General features: G+C 36.1%; 1 protein-coding gene across 8 annotated transcripts in view; it reads left to right on the top strand.

Moving 5' to 3' along the window:
* Positions 1-20,771, top strand: part of LOC143340363 (uncharacterized) — a 79,033-nt gene that overhangs the window by 43,326 nt on the left and 14,936 nt on the right. For 3 of the 8 annotated variants that reach the window (XM_076762211.1, XM_076762212.1, XM_076762213.1), the window contains exons 2-5: positions 617-693; positions 753-838; positions 927-1,326; positions 20,019-20,278. In XM_076762211.1, coding sequence (XP_076618326.1) covers positions 20,155-20,278 — 124 coding nt within the window. In that variant the 5' untranslated portion in view covers positions 617-693; positions 753-838; positions 927-1,326; positions 20,019-20,154. Of the gene's footprint in view, positions 1-616; positions 694-752; positions 839-926; positions 1,327-10,063; positions 10,110-20,018; positions 20,279-20,771 lie in introns of those variants that run through there. The other 5 variants (XM_076762215.1, XM_076762216.1, XM_076762218.1 and 2 more) reach the window with 5 other exon arrangements.

The raw sequence follows: 20,771 nt of genomic DNA, 5'->3' as shown, positions 1-20,771 counted from the left end.
CATGTGTACTTATTTTTACTTCTTTTATACTTTATCAATTTTACACAATGCAAGTTATCTAACGTTGGAAACGATGTAAAAAGAATTGCATGCCGATATCCTTCGAACAAATATACATATATACATATATATCTTTTTACATCGTTTTCAACGTTAGGTAATTTATATTGTGTAAAATTGGTAATATATTATACATACCCCTGGGAAAAATTTTAATGAAAGATTCTAGAGGCCAAAATAAGACGAAAATTAAGAATACCAATTTGTTGATTGAGGCTTCGTTAAAAAGTTATTAACGTTTAAAGTTCCGCCTGTAGAACGACAATTTGCGAACAGCTGCGTACGCGTGATAGTGGTTCTCACTCACAAACCTGTGAGGCTGTCGATACGTCACTAAGTAGAGTTTCTCATGCTGAGTGAGAACCACTGTCGCATGCACGCAGATTGCCATTCTACAGGCGGAACTTTAAACGTTAATAACTTTTTAACAAAGCCTCCATCAACAAATTAGTATTCTTGATTTTCGTCTTATTTTGACCTCTAGAATCTTCCATTAAAATTTTTCCCAGGGATGACCGAACACCCTGTACAAAAATATATTTCTATAGTGTTTCAGAAATCTTTCTGCAGCATGTCGCAACGTGCAGCAACATCTTCGAAATATTCCATCAAACATTTCGAATCTTACGGAAGGTGAAGGAATATCTATTTACTGGATACTTCAACTATTCAATTTCAAAATGTTATTTCAGGAAATTCCTCTTTAAGTTGCAAATGCAATTAACGAGAAAGTTCTCCAACGTAGGCTCGCAACAAGAGTGGATGCATCGAAAGAAAAGTAAAGTTACGTTCCTCGGTGTGTTAGAAAATCATTTAATTCGACGTGCCAACGGGATACTAATTGAAATTTTTTATTTTATTTCCAGTACGGTCGGGATTTTGATAATCTACCGACAGAAATGAATGGAATTGCTAGAATTCGTGGACATATTTCGCGAGACTTGGAACGCAAGTGGACGCAAAAACGGCACGAGTCACAGGTAAGAAGGCGCGCGAGCGTTTCCGCAGTTGAAAGATCTTTCTTTTTAATCGGGAAACAACTCTCTCTCTGGCAATGAACTTGCTGCTATCGTGCTAGTGTAGCCGTGGCCACGAAACCGGCTAGTTCGGGCTCTTGAGCGTCTCGTTCCAGCCACATACACGCCAAATAACGTCACTGGAACACGGATCGCCCTCGAACAGTTCCAGCAATGTTCTTCAGATTCGCGATCTTCGTCGGCCTGAGTTCCGTCGTCGCGACCATCATCTATCTGACGCCCATACCAGGTCAGTTTTTCATCGACGTTACAGCAGATCGCGTTCTCGGAATATAAATTCCATACATCGTGGTCAGGTGTTTTTATTTGCATGCTCGAAACGTAGATTCAAACAAAGAAATCAACGACAAATGAATTCCTCGAGTACAAGAACAATATAGAAAATACTGTAAGAAATAAATTAATGACACGATATAAGGAATTATATTTCACAATTTGTATTAATTACTTAATTTTATTATAGTTCTTCGTGCTTGTTTCTTGTAATACAATAACTTCAACTTTAGACGATTCAACTGTCTTCTTCGCGTTTGTTTATGCAACACTTCCTGAAGAGTGTTTTATTTATAAACACGTAGCAGATGCGATTAAATTTAATTAGATACAATTAAAGTTATATTCGAGTAATTCGTTCCTTGTTATTTTTAATTCACATATTTCGCTCGATCGTTTAGATTTTAATAGTAAAACGCTCGATGCATTTTGATCGAGGCTATTTACGATAAAAGTAACATAAAGAATCATTCGAGCAAGATAAGTGCCAATTTCGAAGTGACATAAAAAGATGTACTTCAACGGTCGTTAAACTTTGATGATCCGTGTATCCGTACAAAGAAACTGCAGGTTTCTTAGCAACCTGACTAAAAACCACGACACGCATAGCTTGGCGGTAACTGTTTAAGGAAGTATGTTTACATTGAGATCTTTTCACTAGGAACTGAGTTTCCTGACAGGCCTTAGTATTGTTCAGTTTTAAGTCAGGCTGTACAGAGAGAAATTCCGGATACAAAAGATTCTGCGCTGAACTTGTCGAGGTGAACGGCCTCGAATCAAGATTTCTGCACCTCATGGCTGTCTCTGCACGATGATGATCATCCACGAATAGCGTCATTATCATCCAAGGTGCCATAACCGTTAAGGATACGAGAACGTTTCGCTTCTCGTAGCGTTTTGTAAGATTTTAAACGATCGCAAACAAATCGTGCGATTTTCGTGCAAGTTCTCTTACAAGTTCAACAGATCCAGTTCAATGTCACGTTTGAAAGTCGCGCGTTCATTCGCATCGAACAGTGCCATAAATCGCCTCGTTTGCAAATATTTATTCATAATTTTAGTGGTGCACTTTCATCTTGCAACACTTAAAAACACACACACAAACTAAAGGTACACGCGTATGTATATCGCTATCTCTGAAGAAATTCGAATTATTTAATCCCAGAGGGCTTCGATCTATTGTCTTTTATTTTATTTGAAATTGACAAGTATTATGCTTGTCTCGAGTAATGTTTGAATTTTTGATCTATGCCCTTTCTACCAATTAACGATGGAGTCTTCCGGGCCACGAATTGGCGTTAATACGCCGAAGTGTGGTGATCTAGGGTTCAAATAAAAACCCGTCGAGACATTTAATTGCCGACGAAAGTTGCGTGTGAAAGCGTGATGCATACATCGTTCGATAGATGCTCGTAAACGCGAGAGGCTCGCGCTTTCTTCAAATTTTTGACACCGACTCCGCTATCTCGACAAATTTCCTGCATCGAGTTTTCTATCTTATTCGTTTATATTTACGAGCTTGAACTTCTTCCTAGCGGCTGGTTTTATTCGCGATTCTCGGAAATCACGATTCTGTAATGCCTCGCTTTCTCCATCGGGCAACGATGTCGTGCATCTCTGAAAATCGAGGGGAATCGTAAACTTGTTTGACTGCATCCCAGGCCTGGCGAGCCTTTCGTATAAACCTGTAAAGTCAGACAGTTGCGTAACGGGAATGAGTAACATTAATATTCGGGCACTTTGCAATTCTTGCTTTATCGCTTTACAAACTCGTCTGTGACAAAGGATGAAAGCGATCGAGGCATGCAGAGCGATTTTAGAAACTGGGACAATCTGAGACTCTTTTTCAAGCGAATGCGCAAAATACTGATACCGGAGAAAGCCGAGTTCTGGATCAGAGATTAGGATTATCTTCGATGTACATATTTTTAATCGCTTCTTTCAGTTATTCCTGATACAAACGCATTAAGATAACCCGAGCCTTGTTTTAATCTCCGCGGATTCTACAGCGATCTTAGACGAAATGCTGTGGCGGCAATGGTAAAGGTAGAATTGACACTTTGACTGCCATGTCACCCCTATATGGATGACAGAACTTTCAACAATGGAACTAAAATAATTAATTCTGAAATTGAAACGTCAAAGAAAATAAATTTTAATAAGCTTCGTAAATTTTAATGGGTACAAATATAATTACTATGACAACTTTTAAGTTGTGTAGTTTACAATAGTCCAAAATCAAAGTTTTGGTCTCGTAGACAATTTTAGGATTTTAGACTGGCAGTCAACGTGTTAAGAAAGGGCCCGATCGAGGAAACAGGAAATATACGCGTATACGAAGAAACAGGAAGTGCAGTTAACTGCTGTATAACCTGTCGACAGTTACGTCTCTCTTTTACAAGAATTTCACGACCCTCCATCAATAATTTCACGGCAGGCTTGTAAAATATATTTACAAAGTAGACTTTTATTGACTGAGAAACGATCGAAAGTAAATTGTAAAAGTTGCGAGTGCCAATAATATACCACTTTCTTTTTTCAGTTGTAGTATTTTCGAGCATTGGAATCCTATATACAAATCGTAAAACGATAAAGTGGAAATTTCGAAGGGTTCGAATGTGAAAGCTATAGTGGGTCCTCTGATTCACGAAATTAAGCGATAAATCGTTTGCGTGGAGAAGTTTCGAGGGAAAGTAATTGGTGAAGGAATTACGTAATTTCGTGAAAACGAAAGTACCTTTTCTATTGTGGATGGTTTTTAGCGATTATAAGGTGCTGCGTGGTTCTAAAGCATCGTAAAGTCTCGAACTCAACGAGCAGTGTTTTTCTCGTTGCTTCGAAGCAGTAAGAACCATTCAACGATTACGATGGTTTATAGGCGTTCGATTACTGCGAACAAAGTGTTGAATTACTCGAAACACTAAAAATAAATGGACACTGGGTCCATTTTGACCCGAATCTGAACTATATACAGGCTTTTGATCGAATTTCTGCATACTTGTGTTTGTAAATTCTTTATTTATTATTATCGTCTATTTTTACAAGTTCGCGTACTTGCTATTATATCAAAAATCAAAACTTTACGATTTTAGAAGAAATAGTTCCACGGGTCAAAATGGACCCGAAGTCCATTGGGCGAAGATGGAAGCAAGCATTTGCAAATTACGAATTTCGAGAATTATAATAGATAGATTTGGCTGGAAAGATGGAGTTTAGAGCAGCGGAATAGACATCGGTAGAATGATAAGAGAGGTCAGGTCGAATCAGATTCAAAAGATAAAGTAATACGAAAGTAGACCAAGTTTGATGTACATGGCGGTCGAAATAAAAGATCTGTTGCTGTTTTACATTGAGTCGGATTCGATATGTTATAGATATCTATGAAAAGAATGACTGTAAAGTATGTCACAATAATTAAACAAAGAAGTAACGAGAAATTGAGACAGAAGTTTCCAACTCTGGATCAACTTCACAACTTGATTCATCCATTACTTCAGCGTACTAGAGTAGTATGGACAAGTTTTTTGACGTTAGTGTTCTATCATTAGGCAATATAACTAGTTCTTGTCCAGGCATACGGTTTTATAGAACTTACACGTTGACCGCCATTCGAATTTTTGTGAGAGAATTATTGTTTTTCAAAAGGTTTTCTCGGTATCTCTAATATTTTTTTTTTAAATAGTCCAAAACTAGTGTATATTTTATTAAGCAAAATTTCTTCTTGATTAGATAAAAATAGGATTTAAATAGAAATTACACACAGATTTTGAATACAAACATTGGTGGCGTTATCTAGCATCAAGAATAGAAACTATTTCGCTACAAACTTGAACGTTTCGCCGTCGAGAGCGCCAAACATTTAAAATTATGTATTAGTTTTATATCAATAAATAACAATTATATTTCCGGAAAATTAAGTAGCCTATACTTTCCATTGGGACGTGAAGAGTAATTAAATAAAATTTCATTTAGATTGGTTAAAAATCGTAGAAGTCGTAGAGAAATCATAAACCTACAGATTTCGAATTTCATATTAATAATTTAAAGAATATTTCAAACTTCTGTATACATTTATTGCATTCTGAGAATTTTAACATGAAGTTAAACAAACACATGCAATCAATGATTCATAAAAACTGTGTTCATTATTTCTACATAAATAAATGCGATACTTTTGATATTTTCTTTAACATTTCGAGCCCTCATTTTTGCTATTGCTTCGATAACAGAATTACACGCGCACGGCGGGCAACTTGTTCTACTTAACGCTCGTGCAGGAATATAAGAGTGCAATTCAACAAAAAAAAAAAAACAAGTAAAAAAACAAAGAAAACTAGAGATACGAAATGTTGATGATCGCGTGTTGAAAAACGAAGAACCAGGCGCCACCCCTCCAGATGAAAGTGAAAGCGGCTGCATATTCAACGCGTACGCGTTTAATGCACGCTCGATTGCGTCACACTGTATTTTTCTTATTGCAACCAAACCGCCTTTATTCAACAAGAATTCATTAGAGACGTTAAGCACTGGGCTGAAATTCAACACGCCCAAGTAACGGTGTTTTCCGTTTCGCGTTTCATCGATCGGCTTTCTAATAACTTCGCAAATTTTCTCGTGAGTATCGATATCGAGAACAGGAGCTTTTACGCTGAAAGTTGCCACGTCGATCGCGAAAAGAGTCGGGCAAATTTTATTTCCATGGTTTGCCCTTTACTCGTAAATGTTTCTTCAGAGTGGTTTTGCAAAACTTTAACGAGAAGCTCGACAAATCGTGCGAAATATGGAACTGGATAGCTCGAATATGCAATTAAACTTTTATGCACTGGTTCGATCTCACCTTGAACGCTGCTCTATTATCGTGCTCTTTTATTTTAATTGCCTTTCCACTGTCATTGCACGTGTTCTGAACAACTTTCTTAGATTTCGTTTTTATAGAATGCGTGTCCTTACGAAACACAAAATTATTGATTTATTACACGTTACGTGTCTCGACATCTTGAAGAACATTAAATTCAATGTAGTAATTAGAAATCTTGGATTTTTCTCGATACTCCGTGTCGAGCTCGTAAATTTCATAGACCGGATCTATATTAACGAATGCTTTAACAAGTTTGAGGCCTTCTTAGACTCTCTGTTATTAAAGTAATTGATTCTATCTGTTACTACGTATTTACTTTATTTACTTTATTTTATCATATGGAGAAATTAAATTTCTTCCTTTTTCTAATCGTTCTATTTCTGTTACACACAGTTTATATCACGAGTTGTACACAGTAAACAATAAAGTCTTACTTTTCGAGTTACGAATGACCAAAGATAATATTCGAGATGTCGTTTCTCGAACAATCTCTCAATTAGATCTTGGCCACTGTTTACTTGTTTTGTTTTGTTTACTCGACATCGAGATACTGGCAGAGAATTTAGATTATTAACAGATCTCACGAGATCCCTGTTTGATCCCTCAAGTACAATATGTGGACGATGCTTCCTGCATTTGCCAGCAGAGGGCTACGCTCTACCTGTCTTTCTCGCAAGTACTCGATCGACCTCCTATCTTTCTGTTATGGTTGCCTTTGCTCGACGAGTCCACTAACTCCCATATACCTCGATCACACTTCCTACGACAACAAACCGTCACAAATGTGTGCCTCGCGCGAAAGGTTAAGAGCCATCGCCTCGTTATTCCGTCGATAGAAAGTGAAATCGCCGTACGTACACCGGGACCAGCTGTGCGAAAGAGAATACCCGATGTGTCAATCGTGGAAACACAAATATTGTAATTACCAATTACGGGAGTCCCGTAAACTGGTTAAAATCCCCGACGACAAGTAGAAAGCGACGGTCCGCCAGAAAATGGCACCTGTTTTCCACTCGACGAGCACACGCGCGTCGTTGGCGAACCCAACGGCGAAAGTGAAATCCCCTGGATCGCTTGGATCGGCAAAAGTCAAGAGATAAAGCACCGCCGCCGAAAGCCGACAGAGAAAGGAAAGTCCTCGAACGGAACAGAGAGAAACGGAGAGGCTGGCGCGAGATGAAAGTATACCGTGTGGACACGACGTAACGAAGCTCGAGTTAAAACATACACGGGTGTGTGTTGCGGTGTCTCTCTCTGCACACAGCCCCTCTGAAAGCAACTTTCACTCGCCTCGAAGCCTCTGACACATATTCCATATGCTGTTTTACCTGCACTCGCGCGAACAGAGGGGTGTCGCGGTCCGATTGTCATCGACCAGTCGCTGGGATCGTTCGATCGTTGGCTCTCCGTCGTACAACACCCGGATAAAAAAGACAAGCGACGGAGAAATGACCAGGGAGAGGGTCCAGATAGAGAGGGAAAGCCCAGCCTCCGGTTTTGGCAACGAAATTTAGGTTAAAACTTGCTCCGTCAGTCGTTGACGAGAACCGCGACCAGTGGTCACCGATATCTAAATCGTCGCGGTTCGCGCCATTTTACTCTCATCCGGTGCAGTGCGTGACGTTTATACCGACTTCCTGTACACCCCGACGACCCATTCCGCCTGAACTCGTCGCCATCATTCGCATCTGCGTTTCTCATTGTCTTCGAGTTTCATCTTGTCCGTGTTAATCGGCGACGGTGGTTAACAGCAGAGTAGGGCATCGATCGAACTTACGAAACGCGGAAGTCAATCTCTATGCATGTTCAATGCGCCCGGGGGGCAACGGGGGGGCTCTTTACGTTCACTTTAGGAGGTTTCTTAGTACAGTCCACGCCGGTTTATTCGATTTTAATAACAACAAACCGAAACAGAAGCGGTTTCTATCGTTACTGCGATTTTTCTATTTCTGATTTTTGTATCAATTGTATTGAAATCTTTGGGTTAAATCTTTTTACAGTTTATACTGTGAGAATTTATTTTCTTTATGTGATTAAAGATAGAAGAAAATAGTATCTAATGGGGGGCACAATGGAGTATCTATGAATCTGTTTATTTTGATAATTTACTGATAATTTACTGAGTTAAATTTTTCTACAGTTTATATTGTGATAATTTATTTTCTTTATGCGATGAAAGATAGAAGAAAATAGTATCCAATTGGGGTGCAATCGAGTATTTACAAATCTGTTTATTTCGATAGTTTACTGAGTTAAATCGTTCTACATTTTATACTGTGAAAATTTATTTTCTTTATGTGATTAAAGATAGAAGAAAATAGTATCTAATGGGGGGCACAATGGAGTATCTATGAATCTGTTTATTTCGAGAATTTACTGATAGTTTACTGAGTTAAATCTTTCTACAGCTAATACTGTGAAAATTTATTTTCTTTATGTGATTAAAGATAGAAAAAAATAGTATCTAATTGGGGGCACAATCGAGTATCTACTAATCCATTTATTTCGAGAATTTGCTATATTGTTTGGATTGATGAGGAACCTATCCTATGATGTTTTGAACATAAAAAGTCCCAATCAAGTTGACCAGGTGTATCGAAATCGCACATCGCGTTAATGCAAGGTGGATTCTTCTTGTTTTTTAATTCTACTTCATTAGCTTGCACAAAACGGACGTTGTGCAAGTTTCATGCGGTGTTACAGACACGCGATTCGGTTTTCTGAGGTTCGGAAACCAGTGTGTCAGCAGTGGCTGGTAATTAGAATGCAGTTATTCTTTGTGCAGGGTGAATGTACGAGGTGATCTCCAAAAACGAAGAATATAAACTTACATTACAAGCAGTGGAGCAGCAATTAAAATAATAATTAACAATAATGAATTTTCTACTTTTCAATGCTCTTGCTGCACGTTAAAAACTTTGTTGAGCAAAGTTACGTTCGAGGAAATTAACGTTTAATCAGTACATCGTAGTTTTTCTCGTAGACCTGAGTTTTCACATACATGTAGAATATTCATAAATTATGTGTATAATTTCGCGTTAACTTTCCTTGGTGGCAAATTCCTACATTTTACTCTAGATAGCAAAACTTTGATAAATGAATCAAACTTTCCACGAAAATTAGAATAAAAATTATAATTTCTCGAGAAATGCGAAATCGTAACGTTAAAAAGAATTTCTGCACCGTAACATCTGCATTTCGATATCAACATTGAGTTAAAAATTTAATCAGTACATCGTAGTTTTTCTCGCAGACCTTTTCACATACATGTAGAATATCCATAAATTATGTGTACAATTTCGCATTAACTTTCCTTGGTGGCAAGTTACAACATTTTTGCTCTAGATAGCAAAACTTTGATAAAACACTCAAACTTTCCGCAAAGTTGATTCCTCGAACGTTGGAATAAAAATTGCAATTACTCGAGAAATGCGAAATCGTAACTTTAGAAAGAATTTCTGCACCGTAACACCTGCGTTTCGGTTTCAACATTAAAAGTTCCCGACGCGATATTGATTTATCCGGTTTCGCCCGATTTCAGAAGGAAATAGCTGCAAGAAATAATTGACAAGTAATTTGAACGGAGGATCGACGATATCGTTAGAAAAGTTACCAGAGCGTGGGGGGAGTTTAAAAAGAAACTCGAAACTGGTTTTTGTCGGCGTGTCTCTCTAAAAAAGGGGGAAATGACCAGGTGACCGTCGATGACCGACGTCGAAACATTACGAGGTCGCGTATGACGCGTGTGAAGCACACGTGAGGAGAAAGGGAAAGGGAGAGAGTATTCGGTTCTTGCAACGAAATTCGGACGCGTGCTCCGTGGCTCAGTTGTTCACGAGAAAGCGCAACGGTGTTTACGAGATTCGGTGTGCCGAGTTCAGGTTGGGGTAATCGCGATGCAGTAACACGCGGCGTTCCTCATCTCCATTTTCTTGCATTATTCGTTTCCTGGAATCTCTTCTCGACCGAGTGTAGCGTTTCCCAAACTGTGCCTTTCGAAAACGCGAATTAGTGTTCCGTGAACGATCGATGACTCAGAAAACCAAAGAAACACGAACTTTACTCGAAATGCTTTCATTTAAAATTAGGAATTTTTTAATATTTTTTTTTTAACCCCTTAACGCTCATATCTGACTGCTTTGAAAAACGATATTTGTTTAATCCAACAGTTTAAGGGATGACAATATTTGTTTTCCTTCAAATCGTATACAACATTGTAATTAACAAAAATCGAATTTTTATATAGCTTAGAAATAAGTATAAAGAATCTGATCATTCTTGGTAAACGAAAAATATGAGTTAATGGGTTAAATAGAAAATCTAGACGTTTCGATTCCTAATTTGTGTTCGGCCATCCCTGGGAAAAATTTTAATGGGAGATTCTAGAGGCCAAAATAAGACGAAAATTGAGAATACTAATTTGTTGATGGAGGCTTCGTTAAAAAGTTATTAACGTTTAAAGTTTTGCCCGTACTGAATTTTTTTTTTTAGAGTGGATAGGATTTCGAGGTTATGTGTATTCACCAAAAATGATTGTAATTGACTCATGGAACAGAAAATAATTTTTTCAGAACGATTTGAAATTTTTTTTTTCGACGAAAAATTTAGGCACCTACACCTTTGTCGATTTTTCTTAAAAATTTGTTTTTGATTTTTAATAAATTTAGTTGGCAGTGTACGGAAAAGTTGTTTAGTACTTTTTTGTAGGTACCTATGAGCTCTACTTTAGAAAAAAGTTTCATTGAAATATATTCACTATTATAGGAGTTATGGCTGTTTGAAGATTGGACCATTTTTATGGGGTTTTTCTTATTTTGCGGTGTCAAGAATCAACTTTTCGAATATTTTTATCATTGCTACATATTCTATACTAAAATACGCAGCGTTTGGTTTTTTGAACATTAAAATTGTTCAATCCGTTCAGAAGTTACGACATTTTAAAGATTCGCATGAAATTTCTGGGGTATATTTCTGGCCATATATATTATATTTTCGTTTAGGAATTTTTTTCTCGAAAGTGCGTAGGATTTCGAGGGTATGCCTATTCACCAAAAATGATTATAATCGACCTCTGCAATCGAAAATAATTTTTTCAGATCGATTCAAAACACATGAAATTTCAGGGGAATCATTCATTCGTGATCAGACATTATATTTTCGGTAATGAATTTTTTTCTCGAAACTGAATAGGATTTCGGGGATATGTCTATTCACCAAAAATGCTTGTAATTGACCCTTGGAACTAGATATAATTTTTTTAGTATGATTTGAAATTTTTTTTTTTCGCCGAAAAGTTTCAGCACCTACCTCCTGTCGATATTTCTTAAAAATTAGTTTGAGATTTTTAGTAATTTTGTTTCACGCCCTACAGAAAAATTGTCTAATACTTTTCTGTAGGTACCCGTGGGCTCTACTTCAGAAAAAAGTTTCATTTAAATATATTCACTATTGTAGGAGTTATGGCTGTTTGAAAATTGGACCATTTTTATGGGGTTTTTCTTATTTTGCGGTGTCAAGGATCAACTTTTCAAATATTTTTGCGATTTTTACATATTCTCCGTCAAAATACGCGTAGTTTGCTTTTTGAAACGTTAAAATCGTCCAATCCGTTCAGGAGTTATGACGTTTTAAAGATTCGCATGAAATTTTGTGGAACCATTTCTGGCCTCAAATTAGATTTTCGGTAAAGAATTTTTTTCTCGAAACTGCGTAGAAATTCGGGGGTATGTGTATTGACCAAAAATGATTGTAATTGAGCCCCGCAACTAAAAATAATTTTTTCAGAATGATTTGAAATTTTTGAGTCAACAAGTTGATATTCTTGATTTTCGTCTTATTTTGTCCTCTAGAATCTCCCATTAAAATTTTTCCCGTGGTTGGCCGAACACCTTGTATACGAGAGGATTATTTGAATTTATAATTTTTAATCGTGAGGGTACAATTAATATCGACGAAAAACTTTCAAAAATTCGGACATTTTAGCTCCAGAAAAGTCTAGATATCCAACATATTGCGCTCGTATCGTTAAGTTATTAACCTCTTGCCATATAATGATGCGTCTGATTTGTCACAAGTTTCTGATGTCAAGTTTTATCAAGCCTTATAAATTAAAATTAACACATTTTTACATTCTCGAGGTATTCATAAAACAATTCTTTTTCTATGTGCCCATTCCTTGTACGAATAAATTTAAACCAAATTATATAATATGCGTTTGAAAAATCACATTAAATCGTAAGTCAAAGGGTTCTTTAAGGATTCTATGATTTATAAAATCCTGCCACGAGTAATTCACCATTTTAGAAAATCTATGTACTCATTAACCTCTTGACGTACGATTTAATGTAATTTTTCAAACGTATACTATTTAACTTGATTTGTTCGTACAATGACCACGAAAAAGAATCTGTTTTACAAATACCTCGTGAACGTAAAAATGTGTCGATTTTAATTTATAAGTCTTAATAACGCTTCATGATTGTGAAACTTGACACCAAGAACTTGCCAAGTATCATAGTCGTCATTGTATGACAAGAGGTTAAAGATATAAAAAAATGCCTCATCTGCAAATGTGTCAAAAGACGAAAACTGAATAAACCAGAGTTTGGGAGACGCTGCCTTTCGAGAATCCTCATCTCGAGATCGATCGTGATCACGGGTCATCCGTGGCCAATTGCTCTAATCGCGCGCGGTGTTTTGTCCCAGGCACATCCGTTAATGAAGATGTCCAGTCGCGTTCGATTCGTCGATCTCTTGTGCTCTCGCAGTTTCCGATCGTTTCGCGATGCTGCTTTTCACCGACGAATTAAAGTGTCATGAGCGTTCGCGGTTGCAAGAAAGTGCGGACAGTGTAATGATGGCGCTGATACACGGTGCCAATTAAAACCGTCGTCGCCGGGATATCGTGACTCCTACGGACGTAATTCAGCGTTAGACACGTGGCTACGATCACGCGACCGAGGGGTTGCGTTACGCGAAGATTTTACAAGATTTTGCGCAATGATAACCCAACTCAACCGGAAGCAGAAACGTGGAGTGACCTTCGTGGATCTGCCCCGAGACATTGTTTATCGTTGTTTCTCGTTGCTTTCTTGGCCGCGATAATTCGAAAAGAGCGTCGAAGGAAACTTACGTGGTTACGTCAGCAAGGAAAGAAACCAGTTTCGGGGGGGAGAGGAGATTTCCCCTTTTTTCCCCTGGAAAGAATGCTGTCCTTGCGACGCGAGAGCCATTAATATCTCGACGAGGGGCACAAAGCAAACGGAATCGAAATGAATGGGCATAAACGCGAGGAGAAACGCGAGCGTGTTCTTCTCTCGTTATAAACGACGGTACCGTGACCTACAAATCATCAATGGGCGATCTCTAGTAAAGATCGACGACGTGAAAGCGTGACAGACGAGGGTTTAAGGACCGCCATACACGCACGTTTGGAATGGCGTCGATCATTCTTAGAATTAATAACAGAAATATGTTTCGAAAAGTTTAAGAAATAATTTAAAACACAGAATAGCTGGTTAACACTTTACCGACGGGAAACGAGTATTCTCGTTTATCGACAAACGTGTGTTTTTCTAGTAATTCCTCCGAGAATACAATAAAAAGATTCTATTATCCACGTATAACTTCTGAAAATTTTAATAAACTATATTAATTACAATAACACTTATCACATTTTTAGTATACACATGTTGAAGGAATTCTATGTTATTAAAATCATCCTATAGTAAAGTTTTAATAAAAATGACCCGTCGTTAATGTGTTAATAGAATTCGCAGAAAAGGGAACAAGTTTGATCGAGGAATGATTGTATTCGAGATAGTTTTTCAGTTTGCATGTCTTTTCTTGTATAATTGATACGTAATACAGAATTATTCAAATTTTTCGAGTTCCAATATAATAGAAATGTGTTTCTAAAATTTTAATAAATAATTTAAAAAATAGAAGAGCTGGTTAATAGAATTTGCAAAAAAAAGGAACGAGTTTGATCGAGGAATGATTGTATTCGAGATAATTTTTCAGTTTGCATGTCTTTTCTTGTATAATTGACACGTAGTAAAGAATTATTCAAATTTCTCGAGTTCCAATATAACAGAAATGTGTTTCTAAAGCTTTAAGAAATAATTCAAAAAATAGAACAGCTGGTTAATAGAATTTGCAAAAAAAAGGAACGAGTTTGATCGAGGAATAATTGTATTTGAGTTAGTTTTCATTTTGCATGTTTCTTGTATAATTGATACGTAATACAGAATTATTCAATTTTTTCAGAGTTCCAATATAACAGAAATGTGTTTCTAAAGCTTTAAGAAATAATTCAAAAAATAGAATAGCTGGTTAATAGAATTTGCAAAAAAAAGGAACGAGTTTGATCGAGGAATAATTGTATTTGAGTTAGTTTTCATTTTGCATGTTTCTTGTATAATTGACACGTAATATGGAATTATTCAAATTTTTCGAGTTCTAATATAACAGAAATGTGTTTCTAAAATTTTAAGAAATAATTTAAAAAATAGAAGAGCTGGTTAATAGAATTTGCAGGAAAAAGGAACGAGTTTGATCGAGGAATGATTGTATTCGAGATAGTTTTTCAGTTTGCATGTCTTTTCTTGTATAATTGACACGTATAACAGAATAATTTATGTCTCGCGTGACCGTTCACACGATCGCACGTGAAATGTTTTTGCATTTGAATAAGCGCGAGCTGCCATGTTAGATTAACACTGAGAAATCTAACGTTGCTGCAGGAAAAAGAAAGAATGTTGGGGATTAAACGATAGCTCGGATTATGATAATGTTTTTTAAGTATAACGTGTTTCGATCGTAATTATTGTTTTATAAACAATCAAACTCGACATCTTAAAAACGAATACGTATCAAATATACATTCGTTATGAGATTTTCGTTTTTCAATGTGATTTTTATTAACCAGTCACTTCTGTGTTTATAATTCATTATCCAAGTGAAATAATAACGATACGTAAGTGCAACAAGCGATTTATCGAGTCTCTTCCGCCATCTTGTCGTTTCCAGAACGTTACTATAATTTAATCCAGAATAATCGTCGTTGCATTAAACTATAAATATTCGATAGTACGTTAGAAACTACCGTGAGAAATCAACAATTAAGAAAAGAAAATCTAAAAGACAGAGTCGACAATTTTATTCTGATAATAGATGAATAAAAAACCTATGTAGCGATTTAATTGCAACGTTTATTCGATCGAACAGTTATAGTACGACCGGTGACCCTAAAAAATTACTTATGTCATCGAGTACAAGAAAAATGTGCGTCTCTCATGAAAGTGTAATGATAGTAACGGACGCCATTGTAAAAATGTAGCCACTTCCGGTACGTTTCTGCATCAGATGTATTGGAATCGTAAGGTGGAGGTTAATTACTGTCAACAAAAACAGATTGTGATTGGCGTGTCGAAGAATTGCGGTTAGGTGGGTTCAGACACATCACGTTTCTTTGTCAATACTAATTAACCTTCGTCTTGCAACAGTGTAAGTGGATTTTTCCTAAGAAATACAAACTCTTCTTGCACTAGGTGACGTAAGTAATTTGACGGTCACTGCTTGGACTAATAAACTAGTTCAAAGTGAAACATAATTGGATCGCATAATTCAGATTACAATTTTTATTGGACAAATAATGGCTCATGGTTTATTTCCATTCGTTATGCAAATTTCTTTATCCATATAAGAATTTTATTTAGATTTATTACTTTACAATTTCAACTGATAAACATCGTTGATTAATCACGGTTAATATAGTCAAAATGCTTGCAGTTTTATTGCAATTTAAATAAAAATCATTATATTTAAATAGCAAACGTAGATATTAAATAGTAAATTAATTTCTGTGGTCCTCATTATTCAAACACTTTTATTGCATAAAATTTCACTTTTTCATTATTTCAGATCGTATTACTCAGATTACAATTTTTTTGGTCAAATAATGGCACATAGTTTATTTCTATTCGATATGAAAATTTCTTTATCCATATCAGAATTTTATTTAAATTTATTTGGGGGTTTCATCTGCCGGAGTAACTTTAAATAAAACCTGATTACTTTACAATCTCAACTGATAAACATCGTTGATTAATCACGGTTAATATAGTCAAAATGCTTACAGATTTATTGCAATTTAAATAAAAATCGTTATATCTAAATAGCAAACGTAGATATTAAATAGTAAATTAATTTCTGTGGTCCTCATTATTCAAACACTTTTATTGCATAAAGTTTCACTTTTTCATTATTTCGAAGAGGACTGAAACATGTTTTTCCAATCTGAATTACACGAATCAACAATTTGTACGCCAACCATTGTCTCTTTTTCATCTCACACTCATCCTAGATTTAATTATCGTTCCAAAGGAGATTCTGAGAAGTGGATAAAAAACGTTCGATAAAACGGGTAGTTATTTCGGATCGTTATCATTTTCCTGACGATCGGTGTCACTGGCCTCTGCCGTTTGTGGTTACATTACCGCAGTTGTAATATCCCGACCAAGCTCTAGCAAGCGTTGGTGCAAATTTTCATTATACAACGCTTTATTAATACCGATCTTGCGTCACGAGTATTCGTCACTGTCCATCCAACGGCGAATGCTCGGACTTTTTCTTCTCGAGTCGTTCGAAGAAACAACGATTACAAGTCGACGAGTGCGCTCTTCCATACGGCAGGGCAAATAACGAGCAATCGAAATAAAATATCTGTGACTTCCGTCCTCGCCTCAGCGATTCCTTACGTTTTTTTTTTTTTTTTGCGGACTCACTTTCATCCACGTTGACGTCAGAATGCGGACACGATCATTGATTCACAGTCCATCATCGGATCATCGCTTAAAAATCATCAGCGTCGATGGAAAATATTCTGCACAGTGGCACGAAATTCGAAAGACGCCATTAAAATATCCACGCGACGATTCTTCGTTTTTTTGTTACAGTAAACGTCTGCTTTATTTTTATTCGGGCAAAATTAATCCCTCTGGACGAGGGTAAGTCGTTGCAAGCATTTTTGAGATTCGAAACTTTTTTTGGCACAAAGAACATTCGAGGTTTAAGAGATTTCTTTACTCGAACAATATAACAATTGTAAAAGTTGTATATTGTTTGGTTTTTTAATAGAATTTTAAAAGCTATTATTTATCTTTGTATTCTTCTGTCTCGGTTAGAGATACATCGATGCAGAATTAATGCATTTCCATTGTTCACTTTACACGGATACAAACAGATTGTCAAATAGAATGCTGTCGATTCCTTTCTCTTTATTTACTATTCGAAGTTTCATTGTACTTTCTAACCAGGTTCTAGACAAGCACGCGTAATCGACGTACAAATAGTAGAAGGTTATAATAGAAATATATCACGTATGAAGGTGTTTTATTCCTTTTTATTAATATGCAAGAGTAGGTAAACAACGATAGAAAACGCGCGTAGAGTAATTTATTTAGCCGACAACGACGTCACGACTCTCTTTCCACTTTCTACATACAGACGCCTACATTACTATATAGTTTGGTACTTATGTAAATACTATCCACTTGTTTTCAAGCCAATTATGCACCTAAAGGAGCTTCCTGAAAAGAGATCCCACACATTTACTATCGACTAAATCAATTAGATTGCAATATTTTCTGCACTACTTCATTTGCATTTACATGTTAATATATTCGTATAAAGTGTATTCGGCCACCCCTGGGAAAAATGTTAATGGGAGATTCTAGAGGCCAAAATAAGACGAAAATCAAGAATATCAATTTCTTGACTGAGGCTTTGTTAAAGAGTTATTAAAAAATTAAATTAAAAAATTTTAAATCAATCTGGAAAAATTATTTTTGGTTGCAGGAGTCAATTACAATCATTTTTGGTCATTATACATACCCCCGAAATCCTACTCAGTTTCGAGAAAAAAATTCTTTACCGATACTATAATGTCTGATCATGAATGATTCCCCTGAAATTTCATGTGTTTCGAATCGCTCTGAAAAAATTATTTTCTGTTGCAGAGGTCGATTATAATCATATTTGGTGAATAGACATACCCACGAAATCCTAACCATTTTCGAGAAAAAAATTCCTAAACGAAAATATAATTTCAGACCAGAAATGTACCCCGGAAATTTCATGCGAATCTTGAAAATGTCATAACTTGTGAACGGATTGGACGATTTTAATGTTTAAAAAAGCAAATTACGCGTATTTTGATGGAGAATATGTACAAATCGCAAAAATATTCGAAAAGTTGATCCTTGATACCGCAAAACGAGAAAAAGTCCATAAAAGTGGTCCAATTTTCAAACAGCCATAACTCCTACAATAGTGAATATATTGCATTGAAATTTTAGGGAGAACTAGAGTTTATGGATACCTACAAAAAAGTATTAAACAACTTTTTTGTACAGCGCCAGCCAAATTTATTAAAAATGAAAAACCAATTTTTAAGAAAAATCGAGAGGGGGTAGGTGCCTAAATTTTTCAGCGAAAAAAAAAATTTCAAATCGTCCGGGAAAAATTATTTTTAGTTGCAGGGGTCAATTACAATCATTTTTTATCAATACACATATCCCCGAAATCCTAACCATTTTCGAGATAAAAATTCCTTACCGAAAATCTAATGTAAGGTCTGAAATGATTTTCCGAAATTTCATGCGAATCTTTAAAATGTCATAACTCCTGAACGGATTGGACGATTTTAATGTTTAAAAAAGCAAACAACGCGGATTTTAATGGAGAATATGTAGAAATTCTAAAAATATTGGAAAAGTTGTTACTTGACATCGTAAAATGAGAAAAACCGCATAAAAATGGTCTAATTTTCAAACAGCCATAACTCCTACAATAGTGAATATATTTGAATGAAACTTTTTTCTGAAGTAGAGCTCATGGGTACCTATAATAAAGTATTAGACAACTTTTCTGTAGGGTGTCAAACAAAATTACTAAAAAAGAAAAACGAATTTTTAAGAAAAATGGACAGGGGGTAGGTGCTCAAATTTTTCGGCGAAATCAAAAAATTTCAAATCATTCTGAAAAAATTATTTTTAGTTGCAGGGATCAATTACAAGCATTTTTGGTCAATATACATAATCCTGAAATCCTACTCACATCCGAGAAAAAAATTCATTACTGAAAATATAATGTCTGGCCATAACTGTCTGCTTACCCTGAAGAAAAAAAATTTGAAATCGTTCTAAAAAAATTATTTCTGGTTGCAGGAGTCAATTACAATCATTTTTGGTGAATACACATACCTCTGGAATCCTAACCATTTTCGAGAAAAAAATTCTTCACCGAAAATATACTGTGTTGCCAGAAATGTTTCCATAACTTTTTAACAAAGCCTCAATCAACAAATTAGTATCCTTGATTTTCGTCCTATGTTGGCCTCTAGAATCATCTCCCATTACAATTTTTCCCGAGGGTGGCCGAACACTCTATATATTTGCACATGGTGTTATAATTTTTAATATTTGAAGCAAACATTGCAATAAATCACATTTATCTGTTCTAGTTTATTTTCTATTTTAATCATGGGATCAAAATATATTTTTAGAAATTTACGGTTTCCTTTTTACTTAATTTAATTATATTGAGGGAGCTTTAATAATAAATTGAAAGTATAATAGCCAATTTTCAGAAAAAGTTTGATTTTTTTTCGCGATTTCGAGCAGTTCGAGCCACTGTGCGACGCTTCCTCGACATCACAAAGTTCTGTCGTTCGATCGTGCATACCTCGTTGTCGATACAATTTTAATTGCGTTTCGTTGACAAAACAGGGGGCACTCGATAGCGATTATCGGAGGTCTGAGCAGCGGGGAACGTTGCTTCTTAGATTTTCCGAGGACCGTTGATAGCAGACGGATAAGAATGCTGCCACCTTCTGTTATCGTTGCGTAACAAACCCGGTAGGCGATGCAGTCTTCTAAACGTGCGAATTGCGCGATGACGCCGGCCACCTACGGTCTACGGTTTCTCCTAGTCGTCTTTATGATCGCGGCTGCGGCGACTTTTTTGCATGTTAACAATTACAGGCCCAGTAAGTTCATCACGCGACTATAGCGACTAGAGATGTTTACGGGAATCGCGGTTGCCAGAACCTTTTCCTCTTCTTTCGATCACTCAAACTTGAAAGAAAGAATGAAATTAGCTCGCGAGGAACGAATAAAAATCGATCGATCGAGAGTAAATAGTACAAACATTGGCCACGGAATGCGATAAATCAGACTTTTCCCCCCATGAAGTACGATTTCACGATAGCAATGCTATTAATCTTAGATTTACGATCGTTAATTAACTTATTCCGCGAGTCTGAATTCCATCCAGAGGCAATTTCTCTCCAAAAACAAATAAAAAATATCAATTGAAATTTTTGTTGATCAATTATACGTGATGGAATTAACATTGGAAAGTGACTTTCTCATTTTTATTTGCTAAACTATATAAATCCTGTCAGATTGTTAAGTTTTGATAAAGTGTTTTTGATTAGAATAGTTTCATAAATAAAGGCTATTTCTAAGACTACTTTGAAG

Source organism: Colletes latitarsis, chromosome 3 (assembly GCF_051014445.1).
Source record: "Colletes latitarsis isolate SP2378_abdomen chromosome 3, iyColLati1, whole genome shotgun sequence".
Taxonomy (NCBI): Eukaryota; Metazoa; Arthropoda; class Insecta; order Hymenoptera; family Colletidae; genus Colletes; species Colletes latitarsis.
The sequence above is the reverse complement of the archived record's forward strand: the minus strand, read 5'-3'. Positions and strand labels throughout refer to the sequence as shown.